General features: G+C 38.2%; 1 protein-coding gene across 3 annotated transcripts in view; it reads left to right on the top strand.

Moving 5' to 3' along the window:
* PID1 (phosphotyrosine interaction domain containing 1) overlaps positions 1-4040 on the top strand; it is a 281609-nt gene extending 277569 nt beyond the window's left edge. For all 3 annotated transcript variants that reach the window (XM_069104609.1, XM_069104610.1, XM_069104611.1), the window contains one exon: positions 1838-4040. In XM_069104609.1, the coding sequence (XP_068960710.1) occupies positions 1838-2314 (477 nt within the window). In that variant the 3' untranslated portion in view covers positions 2315-4040. The remainder of the gene's footprint in view (positions 1-1837) is intronic.
* Positions 4041-13457: the final 9417 nt, after the last annotated feature.

Raw genomic sequence — 13457 nt, 5'->3', positions numbered from 1 at the left:
GTGAATAGAGCACCAGCCCTGGAGTCAGGAGGACCTGGGTTTGGAGCTAGCCTCAGACACTTAACAAAAAAATTAGCCATGTGACCTTGGGCAAGTCACTTAACCCTAATTGCCCTCCAAAAAGCAAAAAAAAAATCGACATAGTGACAGGAAATTACTCAACCTCTTATCCTCTGTGGAAACAAGGGTACCATGAAGTATCTTAGAATGACTCCTTTCTCTGATGACCCTTGGTGAACACTAATCACTGATCATTCCCTCAGAAATCATTCAGCTTGCTCTGAATCAAGTTGAATGCAGATTCCAAGGAATGTGCAGTATATTTTGCCTCCCCACCTAGACTGTAAAGTCCTTAACAGCAGGGATCACCTATTATATTTCTTTATGTCCCCACTGTGCAGTTTTGAGCACATAACTGATATTTGGTAAATATGTATTGAATAGATGAGAAGCTCCTTATTGATCATAATGAAGAAATATGTATTTCTGTCCACCATAAATCCCTATGTAATCTAAAAATAAAACATGCAAAATAGAACAAAAATTATATTTTTCTTGGATTTTTCTGGGCAACACATTTTGAGAACAATTTTCACTGATAAAGCTGGCAAATATATCAAGAAACCACCAGAATGGTAAAAAGTAGTTCATCCTATTTGAGGATCAGCTGGAGAAAGTAGGGATGTTTACTTGAGAAGAATAGACTTGGGAGGCATAATGATTACTGAGCATATTTGAAAGTCTGTCATAGGGAAGGAGCAGACTCACTCTACTTAAACCTGGAAGATGGAGGTAGGAGCAGTGATGTGGCGTTTCAAAGAGATATATTTAAACTTCATAAAAAGGGGGGGGGGAGGTAATCAATTGAGCTACCCTAGAGTGGAATATACCTTGGGAGATAATAGGTTGCCCCTCCCAATGGTAGACTTCAAGCAAGGACTGAATGATTACCTATCTGAAGCATTGGAAGTGAGATTCTTATTCAGGTATGAATTAGACTAAATAGGCCCTGTGGTCCCATATTACTTTAAGATTCTGTAATTCCTTCTACCAAGTGTAAATCTAGCTCTTTCTTCCTGCTATTTTTTTTAACACGAGATTTTTGTGACTTGATGTTGCATGATGCATTTGACATTTTTAAGGAAGTCATCATCAGAAACAATAGCATGTTGAAGAACACTGATCTTTAGAGTTTTGCCATTGGTAATCACCCTAACAGCATGCCCCATCCAGGCAAGAGACCTCTTTGCAATTGATAAGCAATTGGCCCTTCTTTGCAGAATTTTCTGTTGTTTTTTAGAACTAAGACCATAGGTCATAAGGTAACGAGAGCCATACACCAGCCTCGGGCAGTTGCTAGATAGATTTACGTACACCAATCCTTATATGGAAATACTTGGATCATATGAAAATGAGATTAGTCTAGGAAATAACTTTAATAGAGATTTCTCTGGTGCTCTACTCTTCTGATTTCTTCTAAGTATTGATTTTTGTGTGTTTCACAGAAAATTAAATTGATTTCTATCCTGAATTTAAAGAAAAATCAAAGAAAATAATAAAATTAATTAATAAAATTCCTTTGTAATTGACAGACAGACTGCTTTCACTTCGAATTCAATTAGCTTTCAATGGGAATGCAATAGTACCCACTCAGTAGATTCTGTATATGCAGAGATGGAAGCAATTCTAAATTCAGAGACCCTTTCTGGGTCTCCACATCCCTGGTCTGAGCCTGACCCAATCAATATATGTCTGTTTTAGGAAAGTGCTTAATTTTAATAAAATAATATTTTTTACACATTCTTTTCTTTTTCTCTCACCATTCCTGTCTTTCCAGGTAACATATCTGGGCAAAGTCTCCACAACAGGGATGCAATTTTTATCTGGCTGCACAGAAAAGCCAGTCATTGAGCTCTGGAAGAAGCATACACTGGCCAGAGAAGATGTCTTCCCAGCTAATGCTCTCCTGGAAATCCGGCCCTTCCAAGTCTGGCTCCATCACCTTGACCTGAAAGGAGAGGCTACCGTCCATATGGATACCTTTCAAGTTGCTCGCATTGCCTACTGTACTGCTGACCACAATGTAAGCCCAAACATCTTTGCCTGGGTCTACAGGGAGATCAATGATGACCTGTCCTACCAGATGGACTGCCATGCCGTAGAGTGTGAAAGCAAGCTAGAAGCCAAGAAGCTAGCCCATGCCATGATGGAAGCCTTCAAGAAGACATTCCACAGCATGAAGAGCGATGGCCGGATCCATCGCAACAGCTCATCTGAAGAAGTCTCTCAGGAATTGGAATCCGATGATGGCTGAGGGCGCTGGTCAGTGGTTCAGCAAAGGCAGCCATGGCCTAGGAAATAGGAGCTGATAGATAAATAAGCAATGATTCAAATTGGGGATGAAAAGACTGCCAAATACTTGGCTGACCAAGCTTTTTAAATTCAAAAGAGCAATTCAGAACCTAAAGATATGCATCATTAAAGTAATTATGTTACATTGAAATCTGCTGCTGCTGTGAATGTGAGGAGGGGGGGGAAGAAAAGCTTATTTTTCTGTTCATTTCTCCCCCAATTTCCCCTCTCCTTCCAGCCCCAGTCCCCTCCATGCTGATTCTCTCCATCTTCTTGAAATATTCTATAGCTTGTTGTTTATCAGGCTGCTTTTCTTCAGCTATTGGTTTCTTCCAATTTGCCTTATGAAACCCATCAAAAAATCGTCAGAAGTTCCTGGGATAGTCATAGCAGCGGGGGGTGGGCGGGTGGGCTGGTGGGCTATGATGCAGGTGCATAAACTCCTGGGGAAATAGAAAAACCCCAGGATGACTCCATAGAACTCTCTGTAATGGCAACCTCTTGGCCATATGTGAACCAAGACAGATGTCCTTTGGCTTTTAGACTAACCACCTGACATTCCTCAGTTAATTCACAGTTCACAGCTGAAGATGATGATTTTATTTTACAAATATATCAAATACTATCTTATTTTATTCACTTTCTCTACTTTCATAGTGTACCTGCAGCTACTTATTTCACACACACACACACACACACACACACACACACAACACCACCCTCCCATCATCACTAAAGTGATCATTTCTTAGCACATACTTCAGGATACCCAAAGGGAACAAAAAAGCAAACTTTACCACTCCCCTACACCCTGAAAAAAAAACGGTGAGAATGATTGCAGAATATATTTGCCCCATTTTCTATATACTTTTCTTCAATCTTGATTTGTGACTGGTAAGTAGGTTTATAATCCAGTCCCAGAATTTCTCCTTAACCAGCCTCAAATCAGAATCAATAAAAGCATGGAAACCTTTTCTTCCCCCATGAGAATCTCAGTCACTAAACCATTGCTTATAAATTGATTGTCAGTAGCTATCTCTGCACATTCAGAGACACCTTGACCAAGTGACTTTAAAGGGAAATATATCTCTATCCTCTTAAAGATGACAGTTCATTGGGACCAGAGTTCAGTTACTGTTCCTGCAGAGAAGCTCTCATTAAGAATGCCTGTAATTTTCCCATTCTTGTGGATAAGATGATCCTCAAATTTCATCAGTGCAAAAGAGTCAATATGAATAAGATAAAAAAGGACTTGTTATAATAAATACATTTAAGGCCAAGAGCAGATTCATAGTTTGCAGGTAATGCTGCTCCTTTATTAAAAAAAAGAAAAAAAAGTTTGTTTTTAATCATGGTAATGTTAGGGGCACTAGGGCACCTTACAGAAGCCTTAAATGAAAGCTAATCAAATTCAGATAGGTCTATGTCTGTGTTTGGTATGTGTATATGTATGTCTGTGTGTGTGTGTGTGCGTGTATGTGTGCGCCTGTGCGTGCGTCCAGTGTTTAAAGCATGTAGAATAAGCATGGAGACATATTGGGGAGGACTTGCACCTCTTGAAAATATGCTTGTTGCTTTAAATGTATGTAAACTATTCTTTAGCATAAATGCATTCATACTTTAATAAAAAATATGTTTGAGTTAATAAAGCTCAATAGTTTTACACCCTTTTTGGTGTAAAATGCCAATTCTGGGATTGTGTATGAGTGGTTTATTTTCTTTAAAGACACTGGTTCCATTTGCCAATGTTTAACACATCTTTTTGGACACCCACCACCCCATGGTAAGTCTTCATTTCAATGGATATGTTGCCACATAAATACAAAGTACAACAATCCATGCCTTGCCATCCTGTGAGATTTTTAGCCATGACCTCCCCCATTAAGGTCACCACAAGAGTCTACTCAACATACTGGAACCTTCCTCGTTTTCTCTTACCATCACAAGGATACTTCTAGAATCTGCAGGCCATCCATTGATCATCTCTTGCTCTTACCATGTGACCAACCCATCTTCCCTTTCCTTGTTTTAATGTATTATAGAATGACATGGAGAAGCAGTATGTAAGATGTCATCAAAGAAGTGTCTGAGCAAAAAAAAGATGGTAAAAATCTGTAAATACTTCATTGTTCATTAACCTAACAAAATAGCTTTTGTTCAGATTATATTGTGGTGTTCCTTTAGATGAGGTAGGATCTATGAACTTGTTATAAAATATTTTAATAACTGAGTTTCAATGTAATTAGTTTCCTTTGTTATCCCGTGTATTTTATGAATTTAAAAACATTATTCTGAGAAGGGGTCCATAGGCTTCATGGAACTGCCAAAAAGGCCCTTGGGGAGAAAAAAGATGAAAAACTTCTACCTTAAAGAGATTCCTGAAATACCGAGAGTTTGATAACCTTGCCTGTAGTTACACACCTAGTATGAGATAGGTCTTAAACCATGTCTTCCTGACTCGAAGACTGGCCTTCTGTCCACTATAACCTGTTGCATGTTTGCCACTCTTCTTCATAAATTCTCACTAATTTAGAGAGAGTTTTTGCATGTTTTTGGAGTCCTCCTATTGAATCATTGGCAGTTCAAGCTTGAGTGATTCCTTCTGGGGGAATAAGTTTCAAAATGTCTCATCCAAGACCAGGATTTACAAGAGACAAGCCACATCCCATTTGTCATTGTTCATGAACTGGGGGTCTCGAAGGCCTGAGTGTTAACCTTTGTGGAATTCCCAGCAGATAAAGAGTTGTGGTGAATTTATGTACTTCTTCTGAAGAGATGACCCCAAGGGAATATGACTGCTTTCCTCAGCATATGGAAATTATGGACAACTCAAAAAAGCTAGCCATTTTACATTCTCTGTTTTTGTACTTTAATGGGCTTCCTTGAAAGAAAAGTTGTTGGAGAAGTTTCTCTCTTTGAGCAACAGCCTTATTCTAGAGCTTGCTGAGGCATTTATGGTTACTTCAGTTCAGTGTTTAGTTATTAAGCATGACCAGTGCCTTCTCCCTCATGGCTTTTGAGTCTTGTGATCTGTAGATGCTGAGTTACTCGAAGGTTAGAGAATGGAAGGAATGACCTTCTTTGTAAGGCTGTAATGTCTTGGAGAGCCAATCCTGCTTCATTTTAGTCTGATGATAGAGATGAAAGGGTGTTGAATTTGCAGTTAGGGAACCCTGGGTTCAACTCTTAGCTCAAGTAAATCATTTAACCTTTCTGGGCCACAGTTCATTCAATTATGAAAGGTGGGGTTGGAATAGAGGTTCCTGCCATATAGAAAATGTGAACTACACAAAGACAGCCATTTTAATTCCTCTCCATTTGTGCTTTGATAATGATCTAATGGGGCAGTTTAATGGCATAGTGGATAGAGTTCTGGCTTGGAGTAGGGAGGACTCATCTTTCTGAGTTCAAATCTGTCCGCAGACACTAGCTGTATAATTCTGGGCACGTCACTTGAACCCATTTTCCTCAGTTTTCTTATCTGTCAAATGATCTGGAGAAGGAAATGGCAAACTACTCCAGTATCTTTGTCAAGAAAACCCCTAATGGGGTCACTGAGAGTTGGACACAACTGAAACAACTAAACAAAAAAACGATCTAATGATCTCTAGGTTAATGATTCTAAGCCACTGGACATCTCTGGATTTCACTTTTGTGGTCTGTACAATCAATGGGCTCACCTTGATGAACTCAAGGTCTCTTCCAGCTCTAAACCTCCCTCCTAGGATCACACAATCTGTTTCTATCCTTTGAAACCTTATCTTTATATAGCAGTTCACATTTGACAAAGAATTGTAATAGATACTTCATTTAAGACTCCCAACTACCCAGAGAGCTATGGAAAGCCATTATTATTTATCCCAGTTTTACAGATGAGGAGACAGAGACATCAGAGAAAGGTTAGTAACTTGGCCAAGGACACACCTCCAGGAAATGGCAGAGTCGAGATTTGGACCCACGTCAGAGATTTAGTCTTGTGTGCTTTGGATTACATGCAGTTACAGCTAAGATGGGATTCTTTTGATCTATCTACCCATAGTAAGAGCCTTTCTCTTATCACAGCTTTGTGTCTTTCAACATTGCAAAGTAATATTTTATCCTAGTCAGCTATTCTTATAATATATTTCTTCACAGTCAAAAGGGCAATCTAAAATGAGAAAGGAAGAAGTTCCTAGCCAAGGCAAGGACCCAAAAGTTTTATTTGGTCTTAAGCATGAAGAGACATTTTGATTACTTTCCACCCACTGGATCTAAGAAGAGGATGAGAAAACTATCTTCATCCAAAGAGAGTCAGATGTCTGACAAGTTTAGATCTTTAAAAAGTGTGTGAAAATGTCCTTTATGAATAGTACATTCGTTGCTTTTAGGACAATTAAGCAAAAACTTTCAAGGGCACCATTTTAGAGTATAGTTTGGTTTTTGAATTACCTTGTTAAATTACATAAGTATATTTTTTATTTAATAGTTCTATTTTACAATATTTTTTACATTTCTTAGATTTCCCCTTGTGTCTCTCCTATCTAGAGAGCCATCCCTTATAACAATATTTTTTAAAAGAGAAAGATGAGAAAACCCAGAAAAATTAAGTAATCAAAAAATTTGACATTGTCCAAATTGTTTCATACTCAGTGTCCATATTGCTTCATACTCCTTGACCCCCATCCTCTTTGAAAGGTGTGTGTGTGTGTGTGTGTGTGTGTGTGGAGGATGGGGAAGTGTTTTATCATATCTTTTTGAATATTCAAGTTTGTTCTTTATAAGTAATGTATAGTTTTTGGAAAAGAGAGAAGCATGATATAATATATAGAAGTCTGCAGGACAACCTGATTCAGACATCACACTTCTGACACATACTGATGGACTAAGTAGGTTACTTAACCTTTGAATGACCTGGGAAACTCAAAAAGTTGCATATGTAGAGGGAGCTTCCTCACATGGAGTTTCCCTATACAAGAAAAAATAACCTACAGATTTGATTTCCCCCCTTCCTGTCTCCACTTTGGTATCTATCTAGAGGTAAAAAGGTATGTATGGCCGCATGAGTAACAGTACATACACTCCTTTAATTGGTGGTCTCTGAGGGATTCACAACCTTGCAAATATCTCTTGGTTTCTACCCCCTCTCCCCTATCACCACCACCACCAATGGCATATGCAAAGAGATGTGTCCCATTGACACTCCATAGTGTGCATGGGTGAAAATTCAGTGTAGAATGAGATATAAGACTAATCTAGAATAGAGTCTCTTAGTGGGGAACAGAAAGTGCTTTCAGGTACCAGTAGTGAGTAAAATGAATTTGGCTCTAAACTTTCAGGCACATGATTCAAACCAGAAAAATGTTGGATCATTTGGTTTTCATTTTGCTTATGATAGAATCAATATGGATTCATCTGCTGGGGTGCCATTTTCCGTGGAATTAGAAGTTAGGCAATTATTTATCATATGGTCATTGAAAATTAGAATTGAAAAGGATCTCTAGTCCACCTCTCCCCCCCGTTTGATTCATATAATGATTTATTGCTTACAAAATGCTTTCCTCACAGTGACCTTGTGAAGTAGGTATTATATAATAGTTTCCTCATTTTAGAGATGAGAGGCAAACAGACTTGGATTAGCACAGTGATTTATCAAGGTTACAGGGTGTCAAGGCCAAGATTTCAATCCAGGTCTTGACAGAGTTGTAACTAAGAATCCTAGAAAATGGGAAAATTCATTTGCAAAGGGGAGAAAGTCATGCTTGAAATGGAGGGGGAATATCCTTTTAATCTCTGTACAAAATTATGCTTTCTCTTTCTTTCCTGGGGCCAACCTTACTTCCTACCTCTACACAATCATAGATTGGAGTAGGACTGTAAAATATAGTAATGGTTGTCTCTGGATCACTGTAGAAAGGAAGTGTGGACTCCCTAGGGAAAGTCTCTGATGTCCTGCCCTGCCCTACTCTACTTATACTTCTTGATATCAAGGCTTCTGTTCTTTCCATTATGCCATAAAGCGAAGGAGATAAAAACCAGAAATATAGTGACTTGGCCAAGATCACACAGTGACTTAATTGAGCCTTTACATGCCTATTCAAAATCCAAAGAAATATTAATAGCCTAGGCAATACATAGAAGTCTTGCAGTTATACCCTATAGAGTTATTTTCTACTGAAATAAAAACTGGTGGTAGGTCAATGAAACCTTGAAATAGTTGACTTACTCTTGACTATTTCCTTGATGAGGTGGAATGAGGTATAATAATGATGCTTTAAAGTTCACTGCCCATTAAATATTCTAAAAATACTTCCTCTTATGGCCCCCAGAAACCCATACTGGCTTACCATAAAAGAAAGGCAAACCTCACCCACAGGTATAATTGTAAGTGGGAAGCATCCAAGATTGTAATGGTCCTCAGGACTACCATGATGCAGCTTGTTGGGATCATTTCACATCAAAAGGCCATTTTGCATGAGAATTTGGACAGCTCTTTAAACTTCAACCAAATGGAGAGATGCCAGCCAGTAATAACACGGGATAGAAGGATTTGAACATCAAGGCTAGTAGCATAACCCTTGACTCCATAAGAGTACAAGTAGAAATGTAGAGAGGCAAATTGCTTCAAGAGAACCCAAATGTCCTATTAAGAATAATCACACATAAACCTGACCTGGTAAAAATAGAAATCTTAAGATGGTGCTTCATGCTTTATTTGCCAAAAGAAACATACAGATTTGGATTTGTGGTCTTTATTTCTTTTGGAATGATTGAGCCATCCTCCGTCAGGTTTCACTAAGGCATGAAACATTGGTTATTCAAAAGTGGTAAATCGTTCTAGAAATGCAAGCCATTAATTTTTTTCATTTGTTTTAATGATCAAGTCAGGTAAGTTAACTTTCAACTTACTTTTCCTAGAAGCCTAAAGTGAAAAGGTGCTTCTGGAATCCTATAAAGTAAGCTACTCGTGAAAAATCCCAGATCTTTTCATCTTAACAAGATGCGCAAAGGTGGCCTGGTCATAGAATGAGCTCATGTCTTTGCTTATCAAAGAATTTTTGTCTTAAAATGTATTTTAGAATAGTAAAAAGAGTGTTTTATCATTTTTTTTATTATCGTGGAAGGGACCTTATTGCAAACTGAGTCTAAGTCCAGTATTTTGCAGAGTAAATGGAAGGCAAGAAGATCTCACATAATTAATAAGTGGTAGATTTGTTGTTATTGTTATTTAGTGGTGTCTGACTCTTTGTGACCTCACTTGGGGGTTTATTGACAGAGATACTGGAGGGGTTTGCCATTCCCTTTACCAGTTCATTTTACAAATAAGGAAACTGAGGCAAACTAGTTTAAGTGACTTGCCCAGGGTCACACAGCTAGTAGGTACCTGAGGCCAGATTTGAACTCAGAAAAATGAGTCTTCCTGACTCTATGTCTGCTACTCTACCCACTTTGCCATCCTACTGAAGTAAGTGGCAGAAGCCACATTTAAGTACCTGTCTTCTGATTCAGTGCTCTTCCCTCTTCATGATCTATGAAATAGGAATGGTGGCTGTCATGTAGGGTCTGGTGTTAGCTCCTGAATGACCATGACCTTGCAAAGGGCTACATTGTAAAAGCTTCTCTGTTCTCCAGTAGCAAAGCTGGATCTATAATATTAACACCCACACATAAAATAAGAGTCGATCTTTGGCCAAAGCTCACAATCATTTGCATGGGGAAAATTGGAATCTAGTCCTGGAAAACTTGGCCCATCAGGTCCTGGATCAGAGCTAAGGAGTATTGCTGGTCTGATCATGGTAGATTTTGTAGACAAGTTAAAACCTATCAACAGTCTCCATTTGCACATTGTTGTATCAAAAATGGAGCAGTATTCCTTACTGAATCTGGTGCTTAGGAGAAATAAAAAGGGAGAAACAGGTATTCCCCCTACTTGCCAACTTTTCTAGTGACTATTTCCCTTTTGTTTTCATCTTTCACTTTTGCAGATCTCGGTAGTAAAATCTTGTGACTTTGGACCCAATTCTAATTGGAAATTTGTGTTTGCTCAGGTTTGAGTAGGCTGAAGTTTTATGAGAGGCATCTTAGCTATTGGATGGAGCCCAGGATTTGGAATTAGCATGACCAATGTTCAAATCCCAGCCTGGATACTTACTATAGAAGCTGGGTAACCCTGTACAAGTCAGTGAACATTTCAGCCTCAGTTTCCTCAGTATTATTAGGATAATAACATCTTTAAGAACTTTCCTCTCCAGGTAACCTGGAAGCACAATATGTGTTAATATAATTGTTGGTACTGTTGTTATTTATCTTAGCAAATGAACAGAATAAACAAAATTATAAGACGAAGGTTTTGTTTGTCTACTAGACAAGTAAGTGAAATAGTAGTTTGTCTTGGAAGGTTAACTCCTTCACATCAGAATTGTTTTCAAATATTCATCTACTTACACTGATATAATTACAGTGTAAGTAGATACTCCCACAGATTGCATTTGCTACTTATCTCTTCTTGTAAGTAGAATCACTCTAAATGGACAGTTGATTAATGCATTTCCCAGTGCAATGTGCCCTTGAAAGTCCTACAATTGTATTTCTTTGCAAGTTTCTATGAATTAGACTGATCCTACTCCCACTCAGTTCAAATTATGGCCATTTTAGTGACAAAAATAATGACTAACCCTACTTCCTACCTACAGGTATAGAGCTATTAAAATAAATTAAATCAAAAATCTTTTCTATTCACTGAACATCAATCATTTTTTTGCATTGAATAAGTGTTTATTTTTAAGGATCATAAAAGACTATCACATTAGAAGGTTCAGTGATTTGCCAAGGTCAGAGAGGAAATGAGAATAGCAATGATACCCAAATCTTTCTTTCCTAAGTGTTCCATGCACTTCACCAGGGTGACTCTTTAAGTGAAAAGCCAAGTATGTGATTTTAAAGATTTAAATGCATATTATGATTGGAAAAGATTCATTAAGAAACTCACTAAATGTTTCTAGTGACACTTTGGGTCTCTCTGCAAAGAATTTTCTGAGGGATAAGGACATATTCATTATCTTTTATGCCCATGCCCTGTATATTCCCATAGCCTGTGTGATGTCTGTCCTAAAAGAGGTTTTAGGTTGGCATTTATTCATAGTTCTCTCATTCTAGTAGTAACAATAATAGCTAGCATTTTCGAAGCACTTTAAGATTTGCAAAGTGTCTGGGGCAGCCAGGTGGCTCAGCGAGTAAGAGCACTGGCCCCAGTGTCGAGATGACCTGGGATCGAATCTGGGCTCAGATACTTAGCACCACACCCAGAAATAACTGGCTGTGTAACCTTGAGCAAGTTACTTAACCCCAATTGCTTAAAAAAAAAAGATTTGCAAAGTGTTTTACAAATATGTCACTTTATCCTCACAATTACCCCCTTGACATATATGCTTTTTTTCCTTTCATTTTACAGATGAGGAAAATCAGGGAGACTGAGGGTGAGTGAATTTCCCAGGATCATGCAGCTAGTAAGTGAAATACGATTAGAACTCAGGTCTTCCTGACTCCATGTACTGAGATCCCATCCACTGCTTAGTAACTTTCTTACAGATGAAGAAACTGAGGCAAACAAGATTGTGACTTGCACAGGGTCACACAGCTAATAAGTGTCTGAGGCTGGATTTGAGCTCAAGGAGATGAGTCTTCCTGACTCCAGGCCAGGTGCTCTATGCCTTGAGGCACATTGTAGTAGGAATTATATAAATGCTCAATCCCTTCCTCTCAGTGTCAGTTTTCCCATCTGTGAAATGGAGATAATAATAGTGCCTGCCTCAGACACTGTATGTTGTGAGGGTCAGATAAAACCTATACATAAAATACTTTCCAACCCTTCTAATGCTATGTAAAAGTGGGCAATTATTATGAGCTTTTTTAGAGATTTTTTTTTAGAAATAGCAATCACTATATCCTTAGCTTTAGTGAAGATTTATTGCCCTTGATTTCTGGGACCAGATGACCTTAAGGGATAGAAGAAAAAGGCGTATTTATCAATTCACATAAACAGACCCCAGAAGTTAAAATTCGTTTACTGAACATCGGGAAAGAGACTTTCTGGACAGTCTGTACTAGGAATGTATTATGGGAGCGAATCCCTATATAGAATATGGTACACCTTTAGTTACTAGAAATTGGAAATTATTAGCTGAAACATCCTAGCCAGTGATGATGTCACAACCTATAGGAGGGTGCCTGTGATAGACAGAGAATAAACCTTCTTCGCTGGCTCACTTTGGAAATTTTTATCGGCCCTTCCCACATGTGGTCCATTGTCAAAGCAATTATGGACACCATGAATGAATGAAAGCAGTGAGCCCTGGGCATGGCTTCATCTAGATCAGGCTCCTGATATTTGCATGGCTCTGTGTTATGTAATATGCTTGTCTAGGAAATGTTTTGTGGCAGAGTCTACAGTCTCTTCATTGTCCCTTTGTGAAGGAATGAGTTCAGTGGATGAGGTTAGTCAAGGCTATTTCCTCTCATTTGTAGTGAAGGAGTCTGGGTTAAAGTCCCAGCTCTGATACTTACTGACTATATGAAATTAAGCAAGTAACTTGAAGCTGTTTTCTCAGCTGTCAAATGAAAGGATTGTAACAGATGACCTGAAGGCCTCTTCTAGCTCTAAATCTAGGGTCTTGTGTTCAGTGGATTAAAATAAAAACAAAGAGATGAATAAGTCATGCAGGTAGCTAATAGAAAATTACAGCTATCACCTAATCTCTGACCTTTTTTAGACTATCAGAGTTTGATGCTATTTCAGTGAAGACTCTCATTATGACCTCAAAAGACATGTGAGGTCCCAGTTTTCCTATTGAAATAAAGATCAGGCATATCAGAGGGATGTTAGGATTTGGAGAACTAATAATGGCTCATTTATATATCAATTTAAGGTTGCAAATCATTTTACATAATTTTAAAATATCTCATTTTGTTACTCATTATCTATTTACAAATTTGACATATTATCTCCTTGGATTATTGTAAAAAAATTGACTCAATTCCACTCTCACGGCTTATTCATGCTTTGTAAAGATTCATAATAAACTCATGTAAGGTGAGCATGTTTGAGTATTTTATGTCATCATGAGAGCTAT

Source organism: Petaurus breviceps, unplaced genomic scaffold (assembly GCF_028583685.1).
Source record: "Petaurus breviceps papuanus isolate PSGF00001 unplaced genomic scaffold, PetGlider_PUasm1.0 688, whole genome shotgun sequence".
NCBI lineage: Eukaryota > Metazoa > Chordata > Mammalia > Diprotodontia > Petauridae > Petaurus > Petaurus breviceps.
Note: the sequence above shows the minus strand (reverse complement) of the source record. Positions and strands in the feature narration are given on the sequence as shown.